The 18,319-nt window shown below is 42.9% G+C and overlaps 1 protein-coding gene across 3 annotated transcripts in view; it reads left to right on the top strand.

Annotated features, from left to right (window-relative positions):
• Positions 1–6: 6 nt before the first annotated feature.
• The window catches only part of CLUAP1 (clusterin associated protein 1), a 58,267-nt gene continuing 39,954 nt past the window's right edge, over positions 7–18,319 (top strand). Inside the window, exons 1-6 of one of the 3 annotated variants that reach the window (XM_017741311.1) lie at positions 7–458; positions 1,694–1,778; positions 5,761–5,940; positions 7,024–7,119; positions 16,533–16,616; positions 18,161–18,294. In XM_017741311.1, coding sequence (XP_017596800.1) covers positions 358–458; positions 1,694–1,778; positions 5,761–5,940; positions 7,024–7,119; positions 16,533–16,616; positions 18,161–18,294 — 680 coding nt within the window. In that variant the 5' untranslated portion in view covers positions 7–357. The remainder of the gene's footprint in view (positions 459–1,693; positions 1,779–5,760; positions 5,941–7,023; positions 7,120–16,532; positions 16,617–18,160; positions 18,295–18,319) is intronic. The other 2 variants (XM_008639072.2, XM_017741312.1) reach the window with 2 other exon arrangements.

Raw genomic sequence — 18,319 nt, 5'->3', positions numbered from 1 at the left:
TGAGCCCGCCGGTCCCTGCCTGGGAGGGGTCCCGGTGGCACAGCCCTGCACGGGCGGGATTCCCCCAGCCCCTAGGGGACACAATTGCACGTTGCGTTTGCAGGGAGAGACTGTGTCCGCGTTGTTTCAGCTTAGTGAATCTCGTTTAAAACGCCTCTTTTCACTTTGGCGTGTTTTCTGTTGAAATGATGTGATTTATGTTAATTATTGAGGTTGAATTTTTTAACAGTGCTTTGCACTGGGTATATCTCATGGTAACTAAGCAGCACTCTATGGGGGATGGCAATCTTGGCAAAGCCCTTATCGGGTATATAAGAAGGAATCCCTGCTCTTCCTCATTTTTCAGATTTTACTGAGATGATGAGGGCGCTGGGGTATCCTCGACTCATATCCATGGAGAATTTCCACACCCCAAACTTCATGCTTGTGTCAGAAGTGCTGCTGTGGCTGGTGAAAAGGTTGGTGATGAGGCTAACAAATTTTTGGCTGATGCTGGCATGCGGGGAGTGTGCTTGGAACTGATGGTGTGGTGTGAAATTAGGAAACTCAGTGATACTTATTCTTTGAGCTCTGCTCTTCTAAATACCAGATAGAAATGTGGTAGTTTGCAGGTTTTTAGTTTAATTACACAGAGTGGAGTAGGAAACGCAGTGACTCAGTCCTGGCAGAGGTTGCACCCTATCTGTGGGCACATTCATTCAAAAGTAGCCTTATCTCTCTCCCATATTCTCCAAATTCCACAGCCATCCTGTCCGTGACCTTTTATCCAAACAGGGTGATTGATCTACTGTGGGAACTTCACCAAAACCCAGCCAGTTTTTGCCTTGTTGCTACAGTTGTTGGCTCAGCCTGGTATTGTCCTGCATCCACAACCTGTTTAAAACAAGTAAAATGGTTTGGTTCAAATCTACCACTGTCCAGTTGCAGTTTTACACCCACCTAACCCATTGTCAGCCTTTGGTTAAATATTTCTGTGTCTTGAAGTGTTACTTGAATTACACATTATCTTCTCTCTCCCAATAAAGTGTAAAATTAAGAGATTTTTTTAAGATCATGAGGTAGAATATTATAATTGAAACCAACATTGACCAGTTTGTCTGATTGCTGGTTTTTTGTCCTGGATTCATAATTAATATCCATTAATTCCCAAGCCATTAGAAATTTGCTGAATACTCTTGCAATTATCATGAAATAGGGATATACTCACAACCACTCAAAATTACTTGGATTAAGTTGCCTAAATAGTCTTGAAGATGCTGCTGTTTACACTGAGGGTCCAAATCACTGAATTTTTCTTTATGCTGTTTACACTGAGGGTCCAAATCACTGAATTTGCCTTTACTCCTCCCTGGTTCCTATAGACTGGCCACTCCTAGAATTTTCTGCATCTCACTCCTGTTTTTTTTAAGCGTTTCACAGATTTCAGGTTTGTTTTTCCGTAAGTTTCCTTTACTTGTGAAAGGAGAATGTTCGAAATGATGTCTGGATAGGAACTTGTGCAGTGTGTCAGGTTTTGTACAACTCCACTGTGTGCATTCCAGGGTCTGGATGCCCCAGGCTGCAGTGGGAGCTGCACATTTATTTTCCACTCTTGTCCGTGCTTGCTTTGTGTTTCATTTTTGCCTCACAGATGGACCAGTCTCTTTTAATATTGCCAGAACCTTGTTCTAATCTCCACCTGTTGTTTGCACAGGTATGAACCTCAGACTGACATTCCTGGGGATGTGGAGACAGAGCAGGACCGGGTTTTCTTCATTAAGGCTGTGGCTCAGTTCATGGTGAGTCTGCCCGGGAGCTGTGCTTGGGCTGAAATCCTGAAAATCTGAAATCCTGGTTCCATGTCAGCTTTAGAACTTTCTCTCTTAACGCCACAGAGTTTCCCTTCAAGGGGTGGCTGAGTTTGTGTTGCATTCTGGTGCTGCATTATCCCTGGAAGTGTCCAGGTTGGATGGGGCTTGGAGCGGCCTGGGATAGTGGAAGGAATCCCTGCCCATGGCACGGGGTGGGACTGGATGGGATTTAAGGTCCCTTCCCACCCAAACCATTCTGTGATCCTGTGTCTTGTGCTGGTGGAAATTTGAAGAGGCCAGGGCGTGCTGTTACAGACATCTTGGCCTTCTCTCTGCAGAACTGGGATCTAAATAGGATATTGGGATCTAAGTAGGATATTGGGATCTAAATACAATATTGGGATCTAAAATAATATTAATTCTTATCTCTCCTTATTTATAAAAGGTAACAGTGGAAGACAGAGCTGTAGATAGGAGATGGTTTTAAACCATTTCAATTGTTTTAAAAGAGATCCCACCATGGTTATTTCTAAGTTTGGATGCCTGATTCTCTTCTGTGCTTGAATAATCATAATTTCTGATGTTTTCATTATGCTATAGAATCATATATTGGCATATGTTGTATGGGATTTTCCATAGATCAGGGCATGTGTTTTTCTCAGACCAGTTTTTTTATGCATGAGCATATTTGGATTGCGCCATGAAATTTTTTAGTCTTTTGGAATAAAATAACATTGTCCAAAATTCATATGATTTTGAAGCAGTGTGAGCCTTTGATGTTATCACACACTTAGATAACACCCTTCATTATGTGAAAAGAACTTTCTGGGGCTGCAGGTGGATCTGGAAGCAATGGAAGTCTTTATGCTAATACCAAAGATGAATTACAATACTTAAAAAAAATTTAAAATGTCGTTTTAACCATATTTCCCTTGTCATTTGTGAATAGTGTGCACCATAAATTCTCTTAGTTCTTCATTTTGCCATGTTCAGAGCATGGTACATTCCTGTACATATTAGAATGTACTTTTGAGCCCTGGAGCATCATGAGATGGAGTGAAAAGGTCTGTTTTGTTTGGAAGTGTTTCCCCCCTCCAAGCACAAGTCTGGAAGCAGAAATAGTGTCTTGCTTTTCAATAGCTGATTTCATGTCAGAAATCTCAAAGGTTTTGGAGAATTACATAATATGATTCAGAAAATGAAATTAATGGAAATTACTTTAATCATGCTGTACTTAGTCTCAGTTAATATTACAAGTTAATATGGGGATTATTGTAGGTTTTCAGCATTTTCAGGATGAGAAAAGCTTGTAGACATTTCCTTAATAATTCACTGTCCACAATTATGTTCTCCGGGAGTTAATGGCTTAATTTGGGAGATTTGATGGAGACAGAATTGTCTCAGAAGAGAATGTCAGGACAGATCCATCATTAGGAAGTACAACTGGAGCTTTGCTCTGCTTTACTGAACAAGGAGGAAGGAGGTGTTAATTTTCCACACAAATTAGGTACTGCTCTGTGTTCCTGGCAGTTTGAGCATTTAGTGAATGTCTCCTTTCCACACCTAAAAGTTCTGAAGTGTCTGCAAGGTTGTCTTAGGTGGGCTTTTAATCATTTGCCCCCCTAGAGCTCCCCTAATTGGTGGGGCTCAGTACCTGGCCCCTGCTGGAGCCCACTTGGATCCAAATTTGAAGTAGAGGGCAACAAAAAGCCTCTGATGAGTTCATCTCATAGAAATCCATTCATGAAAACAAACTGAGCAACCTAAGGCCACAAAACCTTTTGTAAGAGTCAGACACCACAGTCAAAATTTGGCTCCATTATAGTAATAAAGCAGATTGTGAAGTTAAGCAAATTTTCTGGCTGTTGCTGCCATTCTTGCTATATATTTATATATTTTTCTGTTGCATTTTAACCATCTGATCTTCAGAATAAATAGCTGTGGCTTTAAATGGTTCTTTAAAACTAGAAATGTTATAAAATATAACAACAAATAAAATAGGCAACTGTCCCAAACATGAAGTGATGAGGTGACTTTCCAAACATGAAGTTGTCTTCTTGACTCCACAGGGCCATTGTGCCAATCTGAAAAATATATGTACTTGTCTGTGTATTTTTTTCTCTTTTTAAGTAGCCTTTGAATGAAAAGCCATTTTTTCCCTCTTACTAGACATTGATTTTACTCTCTTGAGAGTGAATGGAGCTGAAATTGGAACTCGTGTCTTAACAACATCCTTTATAATTTAGTGCTTTTGGACAGGGGATGTTTAACAGAGTCCATCAATTTAATGACCACTTCTCCTACAATGTCATACTTGCTGTTTCTACAATTAATTTTTTAGATTGCTTCTACTGCAGAGGAAGGGAGGTGGACATACCTAGCTTTTCACTTTGTGTCTTGGCTCATTTGAGGTCGTTCTGAGAACAACATTTCAAAAGGAATCAGGGTTTTTTTGTACTGTGACTCTGTATTCCCCCAGCTCAGGGTGCAAAACATCAGGAGCCTGTTCTAGGAGTTTGGGCTTCAGTTTTCAGGAATCACAGAAGATCCTGAGTTGGAACCTTGAGCTCTGGCAGCCTTGGGGCCGTGCCCATTCCCTGGGGAGCCTGGTCAGTGTCCCAGCACCCTCTGGGGGAAAAACCTTTTCCTGATCTCCAACCTGACCCTCCTCTGACACAGCTCCAGCCATTCCACTTGGGTCGTGTCACTGGAAACAGATACAGAGTCATTTTCCTCTGCTGGATTGAGATTTTGGGATGAGAGAGGCAAAAGGAAAATATTTATTGGAAATTAAAATCTGATTCTTAAGTCACAAAGTTTAATAAAATACATGCAAAGAAACATGGGCCAACATCCATTTGCTTTGTTTCCTTTGAAAAGCTGGAGCCAAATCCACGGTTTGAGGTGGTGGTCCTTTCTCTCTTTAGTTTCACAGGTGGGCAAACCTTGTACCAAATACTGTAATATTTGAGACTCTTCCCCCAGCTTGAAGATCCTGCCCTGTCAGAGCCTGAGGGGAATGGGAATTCCTTCCAGGAACACTGTAAAACCAAAGCTGTGTAATACCACCAGTGACTCATGGATAGGCTCTATCTGCCACAGCATTCCCAAAGGAGAAACATTTCAGCAGAAGTTTCATCTTAAAAATACACTGAAAAGAAGATGTTAAGTCACTTTTGGGCTTAATGTGTCATTTTAAAGCTTAATTTTTATATCCATAGCTCGTGATCAATATTTTTTTTTTTGCTTCCTTGTTTAGTTATGCCACCATGAAGACTCCCTCAAAGTTTAATCTGAAATTTGTGGTTGGCTCCTTGGGGCTATTCATTTATAATATAAACTTACCAGGAATTTCAAGAACAACGTTTGTGTCCTTTCTGTGCAGATAGTCATTTCCCCCCTTTATTATTTTGAAGTACAAAAAGATAATATTAGAATTTTTAATATTTTTTTCCTTACTGCTCTGTCTGTACCTTTCAGAGATGGGAGACAAGGGAATAAAATCACTAATATCATAGCAGGGGGAAATTGAGAGACACAATGAAACATTTGGAAGGTGCTGCTGGAAGAGAAGACAGTTAAATTAGGATAACTGATCTTATTCTTGCCACTCATTAAGGGTGAAATTTACCTCTCTGTAGCATCATCACAAGCCCTGGGCAGCACTTACTTTCCACTTAAACTTAATTTGAATTTAAGTGGTGCACAGGGTTTTTTGCTGATCTTTACTCAGGGAAGAAATAATGATAGTTTGAGGGGTTTTCTGCAAATGTTCTGACATGCAGAAAGTGCACAGCTTTCAGAAAAATTTCTTCTAGAAATACCAGTATTATGATGAGGCAAACTGGGTGTCCAAATGGAGGAATTATTCTGTACAGCAGAGCATGGTGCCCCCAAAAAGAGCTTTGGAGTGCAGATAACTGAGGATTTTGTTCTTTATGACTGCTGAATTCTTTCTTTCTTGCCCAAGGCTACTAAGGCTCACATCAAGCTCAACACGAAGAAGCTGTACCAGGCAGATGGATACGCTGTGAAGGAGCTGCTCAAGGTCACCTCGGTGCTCTACAGGGCCATGAACACCCAGGGAGGGGAGCGTGCAGACCTCCCAGAGGAGGACAGCAGCAAGTTCAAGTTTGATCTGGGCTCAAAAGTAAGCAAAACTGGCACTCTTGTGTTCACTTAGGAAAAACTCACCTGTTTTCTAGCTGAAATTTAAGTGGAGAATCTTCTGGCAAGGCAGTAGGCCGGGTTTTAAGTCAGACTTTCAGTAGGTGAGGTTCTGTGATTCTGTGATTTGCTTTGATCTCTGAATTCTCAACCACAAACAAGGCAACAGTGGCACAAAATTGGTTCTCTTTCTCTCTCAACAGCATTGAAATGCTGTTGAAATCATAGAAATATTGGAGTAGGCTGGAATAAAGATCATTCTTTACCTACAAAACTTTTGCAACAGGAGGAGCTTGCAAAATACTGACTGAAAGTTGATTTTTCAGCCCATTTGCATTGAAGCAAAGGGAGATCTTCCTGTGACCCTAACAGACATCAAAGCTGTTCAAGCCCTTAAAATAAAAGCCATCTCTAGATATTTTAAAAGCACCTTCTCTAAATATTAAAAAACCCCAATAACCCATCACTTTACTAAATAAGAGGAATTTCTGTTACTACTTCTGTGGAAGGTGTCCCTGCCCATGGCAGGGGGTGGGACTGGATGGGCTTTAAGGTCTCTTCCCACACAAACCATCCCATGATTCTCTGTTCCTGTGATTCTTGAGAAAATGGCAGACCCACAGGTGATTCTCCTCTGTGTAAGTCTGATGTTTCTCTCTGAAAAAATAACAAAAAACCACGTGGTAAGTGCTCAAAAGTTCAGGGCTTACACTGCAGGCTGGTCACATTCCTCTTGGTATATAAAATCTTTACTTCTGCCTATGTTTCCCTTTGTCCTGGGCAGCACATGAACCAACAACTGACTGAGTCACAGTTCTGAGGAGATTTGTGGGTTTTTTTCTTGGCTTAAAGTGCTTGGGGTTTCACTCAGAAACCTGTACCTGAAGGGGCCTCACCTGGGCTGTTTCAAAGCCAAGAGAGACGTGTTCACTCTGATTCCAGTGCCCAACCTCTGGTAGAGTTTTGACCTCCTGTGAAATTTTGACATCAAAATGGGAAATATCCTGGATTTTCTTTGTGATGTTGGGGGTTGTCCTGCTATTCAGTGCTGTTGCTGTGTTCCCAGATTGCTGACTTGAAGGCAGCTAGGCAGCTTGCTTCTGAAATCACCTCCAAAGGAGCAGTCCTGTATGACTTACTTGGCAAAGAGGTGGAACTGAGGGTAAGTACGTGCTGGAGAGCATGGAAAAACTTGTGTTCACTGGGTGCCTCAAAGGAAAAAAGGGAAAAAAGTCTCAGTTCTTATTAATGTCTGCACTTGACATGAATATTCTGTGAGTTTGAAGGAATGGGTCTGACAGTTTGCATTTCCTTCCTTCTCCTATTCATGTCTGGATTGCAGGAAGCCTGAGAGAACAGCTTGGCATTTTCTCTTCAGCAGAAAACTGAAATACTTTCTGTTTGGAAATACACATGCAGGCTGTAGTGGTGGGGATGGATATATTCTACCACATAAATGATGAATGCTGTTAGTTTTCCAAGAGCAAGGCTCATTATTTCTGAGGCAGGAGCTGGAGGCATCCCAGCCTGCAAGGTACATGTTCTTCAGCTTAGCTGGAGAAGTAATGAAGTAAAATCAAAAGCTGTTGTTTGAAGTCAGTGACACACTGCCAGGAAGTCTTGCCATTATTTTCTTCAGTGCCTTTATCTGCAATGCTGGAGGTTCTTCATTTTTTGAAAAGGGACTTTAAAGAATGGAGACCATGCATGATATTGGAAACGTGGAAATGTTCAGATTTGCAGGGTCTGAGCTGTAGGGAGTGCACCCTTAAGAGCTGTAAACTCTAAGCCTCGACAATTAGTGCTCCCAAATCCTTGTTTGATGGAGTACAGGTGTTTCAAAGGGTGGCTGATACACTGGGAAGTTCATCCATGGAACACTGCCTTTCCTGCTGCATCCATACATCAGTGTGGTGTGCAGGGTATTCATATTTCAAAAGAGAGGGAGAAGTGATAATCCAGTTTATTTCAACATGCACCAGTGTCACAGAACTATTAATCAGTTGCTTCTCCTCTGGCACTCTGCCTCATTTCTTGGCTTTGAAGGAGTTTTCACACAGCTGCTATGCAATGTGTTAATATTTGCTTTAATGGAGCATTGGACGCTTTTGTTCAGAGTACAGCATCCCTGTAACTCTGCCAAAAGCCCAATATTGATCAATTAAGGCATTTGTAAAAGTACTCAAGCACTGGTTTGGAACTGCCTGTTGTTTAGTCACTTGAAATCAAGGCTTTTAGGACACCAAGTCTAGAACTGGGCCCTGGAAAGGGGCCAGGCACAAGTGGAGTGTGCTGAAAGCATGAGCTGAAAAATGAAGAGAAGAGAAAGTGCTTCAGTGCAGCCACTTCTCCCTGGGGTCATTAAGAGCTCTGGAGTGGGAGCCTATTTAAAGGTGCCATTTCTAAAAGGATTGGATTTCCTAGAGAGAGCTGTGAGCACATGTTCCTTGTGGCTGAGTGCACAAGGTGGGGCCAGCTCATCCTGTCCAGGTGCACAGGTTGTGTTTTGCAGAAAGGTTTGGCAGACGGAACTTGTTGTCTTTAAGAAATGCTGTCCTGGGAAAGGTGACCTTCTGTGTCATTAGCTCTGAGAGCATCGCCTGAAGGCAGCAGGTGACAATGACAGCACGGGGAGAGCCTCCAGAGAGCCGCAGACGAGGCTTTTGAGCTCTGTTCCTTACGATTTGGGGCTGGTTCCAAGGTTCTGCATTGATTTGTTAAACCTGAAGGACCCATTTGTGGCTCGTGTGTTAAATGTCCAGTTTGGTACATTATAGCAAAGCAAACAGGTTTCAGGTTAAAAGTCAGGAGGTTGCAGAACCAGTTCTCAGTGGAATTTGTAATTTTTAGTTATAAGCCCCCAATTCTGCCTCTCACTTCAAGTATGAAATTTGCCCATCACAGGAGAGGCTTAGAGCCAAACGCTGCTGGTTTTTTCCATCACTGTTGGGTCTGGGGTTCTTGTCATGTAGCCAGTGCTGAGGGCAGTAAGGAACTGCCCTTCCTCACCTGCCACATCCTCCCTGGATCCTTCACAGGGGTGCTGAGGTGCTCAGGAGACCTCAGGAATGGCATCCTCTGCCTGCCCTTCCCTCCCATTCCAGGTGGGGAAGAATTGCAGTTCATTCTGGCTTTGAGGTGGGGAGTAGGGCTTTGCTGCTAGACACCAAATTAGTTGCCATTAATCCAAGATTAATTTTATTACTTTTTAATGTGCAGATTCTTGATTTCCATGGGTGATTTTCTTTTGACACTGCCTGGCTAATTAATGCTCACACTAAGGGCACTGCCAGAGGGTTTGTGCTGTTGAAGGGCAGGGGAGCACTGGGGTTCAGTTTTTTATTCCATTGATCTCCTAGAACCTGTTGCATGTGCTAAAATGTATCAACAGCTGTCATAGTGTTTAAAGGAATTTGAAAACATGGGAGTTTTATGGTCCCTGAACCTCTTTTTTCTTTCTTTTTCCAATCCATTCATTTCCAAATATTGAAATAAAAGCTCTTCTTACCTAAGCTTAAACAGATTGATGATAAATGTTATTTCTATCTTACATGAAAATGGCTTCATTTTCCAGGAACTATAAAGGAAATGCCAGCATTTGGCACTAATGGGTTGACTAGATCTGTTTTCATAGTCTGAGCAGCTTTTGGGGAAAGATCATTGGGGAAAAGTGAAGTAAAACTCATTATTTCGTTTGGAAATGTTGACTCTAATTTGCTCCACAACCTTTACCTTCTCTGTTGGAGTCTTTTTGTACATAATTTGTATAGAAACTGTGTAGAAAAGCTTCATACTTTAGATAAATTTCATTGCTCCAAGTCATGAAACACTTTTTTAAATAAATTACTTTCTGAATGAAAACAAATTTCAGCTAGAGAAGAGTTTAGGGGAATGGTTCCGTTAGGTTTATTGGAGATACAGAGTGCTGTAAATGTATGTGCATATTTTTGGGGAAGACTTGAAGTCTGATTTTCTGGAAATGTGGTTCTGTGCCTTTCTGAAGCCTTTGCAAATATCTTATTCCCTGACTGAATATAAAGTCCTTCTGTATATTTAAACTGCTTCCAAAGGTAATCTGGAATGTTAAAAAAGAATCTTCAATTAACAGCAGAGGAAGAAACAAAACCTACAGAGTGTGCTGAATTCAGACTGTGATGTTGTTAAGTTGTATGGGAGAAAAAAACCCAAAGAAATCCCAAAGCTGTACTGTCAGATGACAATCACAAATATGATGACTGAATTCCATGGAAGCTGTGTTGTTTCTAGCCCAGCTGTGGATTAGCACAGTGCAGGTTACTGGTGTCCTGTGGCAGTGCTGGAGACACAGAATTTCTATTTTAAAACACATTTCAGCCTTACATTTGGAAGCTAATTTGCAGTTTCCAGTCTTGCTGGTCCAAGTCTTGGAGAAATTGCAGTTGGGATTTGTAGAGTTTAGTGGAGCTGATGAATGAGTTTGGTGCCACACAGTGAGATCCCTAAATGAAAAGCCCAATTCCATGCAAATTCCGTGCATGGAGAAATACATCCTCATCTTTATTGTTTCCTTTCCTGCCAGGGGCACTTTCTCTGCATTTCATTGCTATGTAACTTTAATTTTCAGAATATTTACAGTTAGCTTTGGAAAAGTAACCAGGCATGTTGAGTTCTGTTTTTTTGGGATTTTTTTTGCATGAGGAAGGTGGAGGTTGATTTGGATTTGAGGTGAGGATGAGAGATTTTGTTTGGATTTCTTTCTGTGTCTTCCTACACAGTACTAAATGAATGGAGGAAACAAGAAGTTGAAAATACCAGTCTGTGATTAAGGCTGTCAAACCCCAAATCAAGAAAAGTAGCAAGAGAATTAATGTCAGCACTCAGGCAAAATGCAGCACTGCTTCCCTATGCATTCCCTTTTCTGGGATCTACACAGCTGCCATTCTGTACATGGAAAAGGATGTTGGAAAAGCCAGTGGTGCTCTGTATCCTAAAAAAGTGGCACAATGGGGGAAATGGCCAGATTAATCTTTGGGGGAAGGGAGGGGTGATGAGCTGGTCCAAATCATTCTTCAGCTCAAAATAAAGCAGTAATGAGATTTTCAAGGTCAGTTGTGCTCATTTGAGGAAGGGATCTCTTGAATTATCCTACAATGGAAATCCAAAAGGAAAAGCTCCTGGCTGTTTTTAACTCCGAGTGCCTCCCACTCTGCTTCTGCCAGAGGTCCTGGGCCACATTAGCAGGAGCCTGTCAGGAAGCTGCTCTGCTGAGCCTTGCTGAATTATTGGACACAGGAAGATAATGAAGCAAAAAAAAATTCCAGAAGAAAACTGCCTCTGTGTTGGTGGCAGGCAGAAAGATTTCTGATCTTCTCAGGGTTGTTTTCATTTTATTTACCCTTAATTAGCTCTAAGCCCTGTAAAACTGGAGAAAAATGAAAATAATCTATTTTTAAAGGCTTTTAGCTTGTGCTGAAGATGGACAATGCAGTGGGTTTGTTTTCTAATGCTCCTCTTGGCACTTACCCCATCTGTGCCCTTGAACAAAGTGTTTATTCCCTGTGTCCGCTCCTGTAAATAAAGGAATTGCTGGATGTGGTAGATTAAAGCTTTAAACAGGCACATGAAGTGTTTGCCACTCTGTGGAGGATAAATTTTGGAGTAAGTACAGGGCACTGCTCCCTGTTATTGTTATGGATGTCCACAGCACCAGCTTGTTCCCAAAGTGATGGGAGTCACTGAGAATCTCGTTACCAAATTCAGCTGGGAAAGGCTGGAATTAAACTCTTCAGAGAGCCAAAGGCATTTAGACCCAGCTGTGGAGCTGAGGCAGTTCCAGCACAAAGCCTTGCCACTGAGGACATTTCACTTGGATCTCTTTCTTCCCAGCTTTTGGATTAAAGAGCCTTTCCTCCCTTCCTTCACCCTCCTGCCGCTGCTGCTCGAGGAGGGAGGGAGATGTGATTTCAGAGATGGCCGCATCATTCCCTGCTCTTTGAAACTTAACTGCAAAAAATCATTTTATTGGGAATGTTGGAAGCATTTTTCCGTCTGCCAAATGTTACTTCTGGATACAAGACGCTGCCTGGGGGAGGCTGATAAATGAATTTCTCTCATTTCCTGGGCTTTGGTTACAGAACTGCCACACATAGAACTTCTAGTGGAAATTTATAACTTGAAATTGCCACAACTCTGGAGAATTACTTGGTTTGCTTCACTTTTTTTGAGCAGTCCTGCTTCTCACCCAAACCTAACCCATCAATTTTGAGGAAGAGGGCTTATTGCAAATTGGGAAGCCAAAATTAACCCATGCAGCTGTTGAATCAATGCTGCCCTGAATATTTAACCACAACTGCAGTTGTGTGCATGTATTTTAAGTAAGAAATTATTTTGTATGACCCTCCCAGGAGTATTTAGCTTGAAGAAATGGCATCAGCTGTAAAGTAGTGGTTGGCACATTTCTCCTGGCATTCTGGGGACCAGTTATGTCCAGTGGAAGGTGTCCCTGCCCATGGCAGGGAGTTGGAATGAGCTGAGCTTTAAGGTCTCTTCCAGCCCTGCCCTTTTTTCTTTTGAAAACCAACCAGCAATGCCCATGCTGCCCAAGGCCATTTCTAGCTGAGTATTTGGAGTTCCACTCACAGGCTTAGCTTTTGCTCTGGAACAAGAAGTTCCTTGTCATCTTCCCACATTCTGGAGGAGACATCCCAGGCCACCTCCTGGCCAAGGACCCAGGAAGTGACACCCTGTAGTGCTGGGGACTAATCCAAGCTTTACCAACGCAGTCTGTCCTCAAACCTGACACAAAGAAATGAAAGGTGAGGATTCTGAGGGTGTAGGAAGATCACAGGAGGCACATCCTGGGGTCTGTGAGCTGAGGGTGAATCAGTGGCATCAACTCCAGAGCCAGAAGATGGATGGACCTGGGAACAGAGCAGTGTAAATTTATCCCTGTCAGAAAGCTTTAAAGTTCTCTTTCCTGCCTCAACAGAGCCACATGCAGGTTACTTCTGATTCTTTTTGATCTGTTGAAAAATTATGTTTTCCAGTTGCTTCTCTCTTCCAGACCTCCTTGTGACATGTTTTACATGTAGGGATAGCTGAGGGTTTGGGGCACTGATTGAGGCTCTGCATTGCTGAGTAGGGAAGTGTCTTTGTGGATACCCTTTGGAGACTGCTGAGATGAGCATGAAAACAAGCAGCATAGTCTGGAAGTAGCAAAATTCTCCATGACCTTGACTTTAATGTCTTGAGGGGGAAAATGGGCTGTTGGGAAGGGTCACATTCCTTCAGAAGGATTCGTGTCCCTCATGTGCCTTTCTGTTCCTATACATCAGTGCCAAGTCACCCATCCCCTGGATTGGCCAAATGTGATCCCAGCGTGTGTGAGTGAACTCCCTGAATAATAAACTCCTAAAGGAGAGCTTTGTGGCCTGCATGGACAGCTGGAATTGCCAAGGCCCTGTTTGCAGGGAGCAGGGGATGTGGTGCTGCCTGGATTGAGGCTGAAGTGGCAGTGAGGAGTGCACACAATTCTGTGTGCATCAGCCTTAGAACCCCTGGAAAACAAAGAAAGATTTAACCTGCGGTCAAAAACTCAGAAAAAGAATCATGGAATGGTTTGAGTTGGGAGGACCTTAAAGATCACCCAGTTCCACCCCTGCCATGGGCAGGGAACACTTCCACTATCCCAGGTTGCTCCAAGCTCAATCCACCCTGGCCTTGGGCACTTCCAGGGATGGGGCAGCCACAGCTAGACCAGTGTGTTAGGAAAAAAGCTTTAATTTCACCTTACCACGAAAAAGGTGTTCAGAAACCTCTGCTAGACCTTGAGCACATCAGTACATGTTATTACTCCACATCTATCAGCAGTAACTTGTGTGCTGGTCATGCCTAATTACTTGCCTTGGTTCCTTCCTGCAGTTTGGAGGAGGAGTGCATCCATTTTTCCATACATCAGGCACGCTGGAAAGCTGCTTTATCAGCTTTTGGTCTGCAGAAATAGAAATCCATTACCAGTTGAAAATGCTTCCTTGGACATATTTGTAGAACAGGTTTTGCAATAGTGGCTCTTCATTGTTAACTGAGAATGAAGCTCATGGGGGGAGATTCCCAGTCAGGGAAGTGGTGGGTGCACTTGCAAAGGGTCCTTCTTGGGAAGTGATATTAAAAATAAAAGTTTCCTCTCTGAGAGTGTTCGTAGGGTAGCAAGAAATGGCCCAGTGACTGGACATGGGAAGCCGTGACAGACATCCACAAAAAAATATCTCAGTGCTTTTGATAGACTCAAAATATATTTATGTTTCTATTCTATTTCCATTATATATTACTAATTTTCCATAATATTTAATATCTTTTCCACTTAGACTTATTACTCCAGAGAGTCAAAGTTGGGTTAGTGGCACTGTTGTAACAGTGAAGTGGAAAATGCACATTCCAAGGCAGAGTTGTAGGGATGAGCTGTGTGTACAGAGGATTCTCCTCTCCATCTCTTGGGGTGTGAGGGTTTAATTGCCCTGACCTTCTCCTTTTCCAGTTTAACCCTGATTCCACAGCCTGAAAATACAAATTCCAGCCTTCCCACTGCTCTGCATTTCCCTGACAGATTTTTCCCGGAACATGTGGCTGTAGGACTGAACCTCGCTGTAGAAAATGATGTGGATTTCTGTGGACAACTGTGGTGTGTACATGAAACTCAAGGCTGTTAGAGAGAAGACAGAAGAAGGAAAGACATTAGACTTGCATAAATTATTCCACTTAAAAGGGCAGCTCCTCAGAAGTTTCTCCAAACCCATCAGTTCCTCGCCCTGCCCCATTGCAGTGCCCTGTGCGTGTTCTGGGGTGTTTCACCAGGCTGCTGGAGGGGAGTTGGTGAGGGAGTTGTTTATGATTAAAGACTACAGTCCTTGCTGTTCTTTGATCTCTTTTGCAAGTGGAAAGGACAATAATTCCCTTTGCTATTTTGTTTGAAGTCTGTTGGCCCTGTGGCACAGACCCTCTGAACCGAGTGCAGTTGGCAGGGCAGTGTCTGCACCAGGCTGGTCCTGGCCAAGGCCTCACAAATAAACAGGGATTTTGCTGAGCTTCTGAAATGCTAAATGTTCCCAGAATAGCAACTGAGCTACATTATTCTTCCCCACCCTCCTCCAAAAACATCTACCTATGGAATTATTTGGGAATTTGTATTGCACAGATGTTCTCTATCGTATTTTTGCCCAAATTAACTTTCTGCTTTGGAGTTTGTTATTCTTTGTGGACAGAGGGATGTTCACGAGCACTTCAGGCAGTGTGAGCAGCCACTGCCACCAACAGGTGTAACTCCTGTCACTCTCCTCAACAGAATGTTTGTTCTCCTTCTTTTCCCATGCCAGGAAAATGAGCCTTTGTGGAGCATGTGCTGGGATTGCTCAGAGACCTGATCCAGCAGAGGAATAAGCTCAGCACAAAAAGCTGCTTTTATTTTTTTGCTGGATGAGCTCCCAGCTTGGGTTCACCCTGCAATTCCCTGGACTGGAGTTGGTGGGAAGGGAGCAGACTCTGCTCGAGCTGAGCTGTGCAATCTGGAGAGTCTGACATGGCATCTTACCAAAGTTACTGGATCTGCTTCCAGAATTCCTCCTGTACTGAGCTGGGTACAGCCTGTGGCAAAGTATACAAAGCATTTTTAGGTTCTTAATCAGATATTTTCTAGAGAGAGATGCTTTCTCCATCTTTATCCACTGGTTACCAAATGTTTTGCCAATGTAAGATTGTGTTAGGGACATGGAGCTGCAAAATTCCCTCTCTTCCTTTCCAGTGCCAAGCAAGTAATCAGAAGTTTTTATGTAATGACCAGGTCAGTGTTTAAGGCATCAATTAGACAAGTGCACACCCAAGCCCTTGTGTCCCCAAAACTGCTGAGAGGGGAGGTTTTTTTAATCCTTTGGGATCCAAACAAGGATCACTGCGGGGGACTCGAGGAGTCTGACCCACTTGGTATCAGAAGCAGAGGTGCCCATACGTCTGCAGCATGCATTTTTCACATGGGCATGGGAGGCACATGGAATCAGGGAATATTCTGAGTGGGAAGGACCCACAGGGATCATTCAGTCCAGCTCCTGGCCTTGCACAGGACACCCCACAATCCCACTCTGTGCCTGAGAGCATTGTCCAAAGGCTCCTGGAGCTCTGGCAGGGTCAGTTCTCAGTGTCCACCAGCCTGGCACAGTTTGGTGGCTTCACAGTCCTTGCTGCTCCACACTTTTGGGACACTGTGCTCCTTTACCTGCACTGGTGTTTTCATGGGTTGTGTTGTACAGGTGATGGAATCTTCTGTACCTTGTTCTGCCTGTAAAACCAGAGCAGTTGCCAAAAGTCTGCCTTCAAGGGTACCTGCAGTCAGACACAGCCTTGACTGCTCCCTCCTTGCTAATCTCAACTCACTTAACTTTTTCATCATCTCCTGTTCTCTAAATTGTCTCAGCCTTGGTGAATAAACACTAAATCCTACCCCATTTATTATGCAGATGATCCTATCATTGTTGCTTGATCACCCTCAGTTCTGCATAAATTAGCTCCTTTGTGTAGTGTTGAAATATATTGGTTCATTTTATTTCATAGGAAGCAAGGACAGAATCTATTGCCAGACCTTTGGAGATAAATGAGGCTGAGAAGGTGATGAAAATTGCCATTAACAGCGTTATGGTAAGCAAAATGTTGTTTATTTGATTGTAAAATTATAATTTCTCTGCTGCAGGAAGAAATCAGCTCTTTTTATCAACAGCATGGGGTAAAGAGTGCTAAAGGCATCACCTGCAGCTGATGCATCTAAGAGCTGCACTTTGCCCCTCTCTTGGGAGAAAACACATTGCAGTCATATTCTGTGCCTCTGTTAGGAGCTCCACCCCAAAAGCTCTACAGGAGGGATAAAAATTGCCCAAATCAGCACAGAAATCCACACCCCGCTACCTTGTCTGAGCCCTGGGAACTCTGCAGTCAGGGCTGCAAGGAGTGACCTGGGTAACTCAAAAAGTGCTGGTGCCTCTGGAGCTGGGGAGCTGGGCTCTGGAAGCAGGACAGCTGAGCTGGCACTGGCTGATGAGTGTCCTGCCAGGGCATCCCTGTGCTTCTTGGTTTGAAGGACTTCTTTGTCTGTCCTGCACTTGCCAGCACTGTTCTTGCTCCAGTGCTTGGGTTCCTGAATTTCTGAACCTTCAGCTGCACTGTGTGAGGAGGAGGTTAATTACAGCAGTGATTACTATCAGTTATTGAACTGCAAACTGTATCCAGTCCAAGGGTGTAATTACAAGGAGTGGAGTCCCAGCTTTAAACAGCCAATGGGTAATCAATAGATATTCCAGGCAATCTTCCCTTGTGTTTTACTCCTGCTCACAGCCTGTGTGAATACTAAATGTTGTTAATGTGCACTTCTTACTCCAGCCGTAGTTCTGATGCACTGACAGCTGCATGGTGGAGAGGGATTGGCTTCCTGACAAACAGCAGTGCCACACACTCGGCTAATTAATCCTGGCCCAGTTCATGGAATGACCTGTTGGAGCTGTGCAGCACCAACACTGTGCTGGAATTCCAGCAGTGAAGTCCTCCCTCTCCCTCAAAAGATGCGCGTGGTTTCTTGAGCCTGAGCACACTGGATGTACTCAGCTCATTGGAATCAACTGGGATATTCCCACTTCCCCTTCTGGTTCCTGTGGCACATGTTGAAATGTTCAAGATGCTTCCCAGATTTTGAAAAAAAATGGATAAAGCAAAACTTAGAAAAGGATGAAGATACTCAGATACAGGAAGTTCTTTATTAAACTGACTTGTATCTTGAAGAGAAAAGAAAAATGATAGAAGCTTAAAATTCCCTGAAATAGTACCAAGAAACAAATGGATTTCTCATCTGCATTTATTCAGAGAGAATCATGGAATCTTTAAGGCTGGAAACGACCTTAATGACACCATATGATAGGCTCCTTCCTGTCTTCTACTGCTTTTTCAGTGAGAAGGAAAACTAAAGTTACAGCTGTGGGGTTTTTTCCTTCATTAAGAATGTTGGCAAAAAAAAATAATGTATTTTACATTTGTAAATGTCCAGTTAGTTCATTATCCTGGCCACAAAGAACTTTTGAATTTCCATTGCCGGCTTGAGTAAACACAGATGAGTTTATCCAGAACAATGTTCAGCATCTGAAAGATAAATTTAATTATTCCAGTGCCAGCCATGGTTCACCATCCTTCTGTTTCAGGAGGAAGTGCAAAAGACTAAAGACATGTTGAATAGTGTAGCCTTGGATGAAGCCAATTTTGAAGCCAAGATTGAAAAGCGAAAACTGGAACTGGAAAGAAGCCAGAAGAGGCTGCAGACTCTCCAAAGTGTTCGGTAAAGATCATGAACTGATTATCTA

Source organism: Corvus brachyrhynchos, unplaced genomic scaffold (assembly GCF_000691975.1).
Source record: "Corvus brachyrhynchos isolate BGI_N302 unplaced genomic scaffold, ASM69197v1 scaffold58, whole genome shotgun sequence".
NCBI classification, from domain to species: Eukaryota; Metazoa; Chordata; class Aves; order Passeriformes; family Corvidae; genus Corvus; species Corvus brachyrhynchos.
Note: the sequence above shows the minus strand (reverse complement) of the source record. Positions and strands in the feature narration are given on the sequence as shown.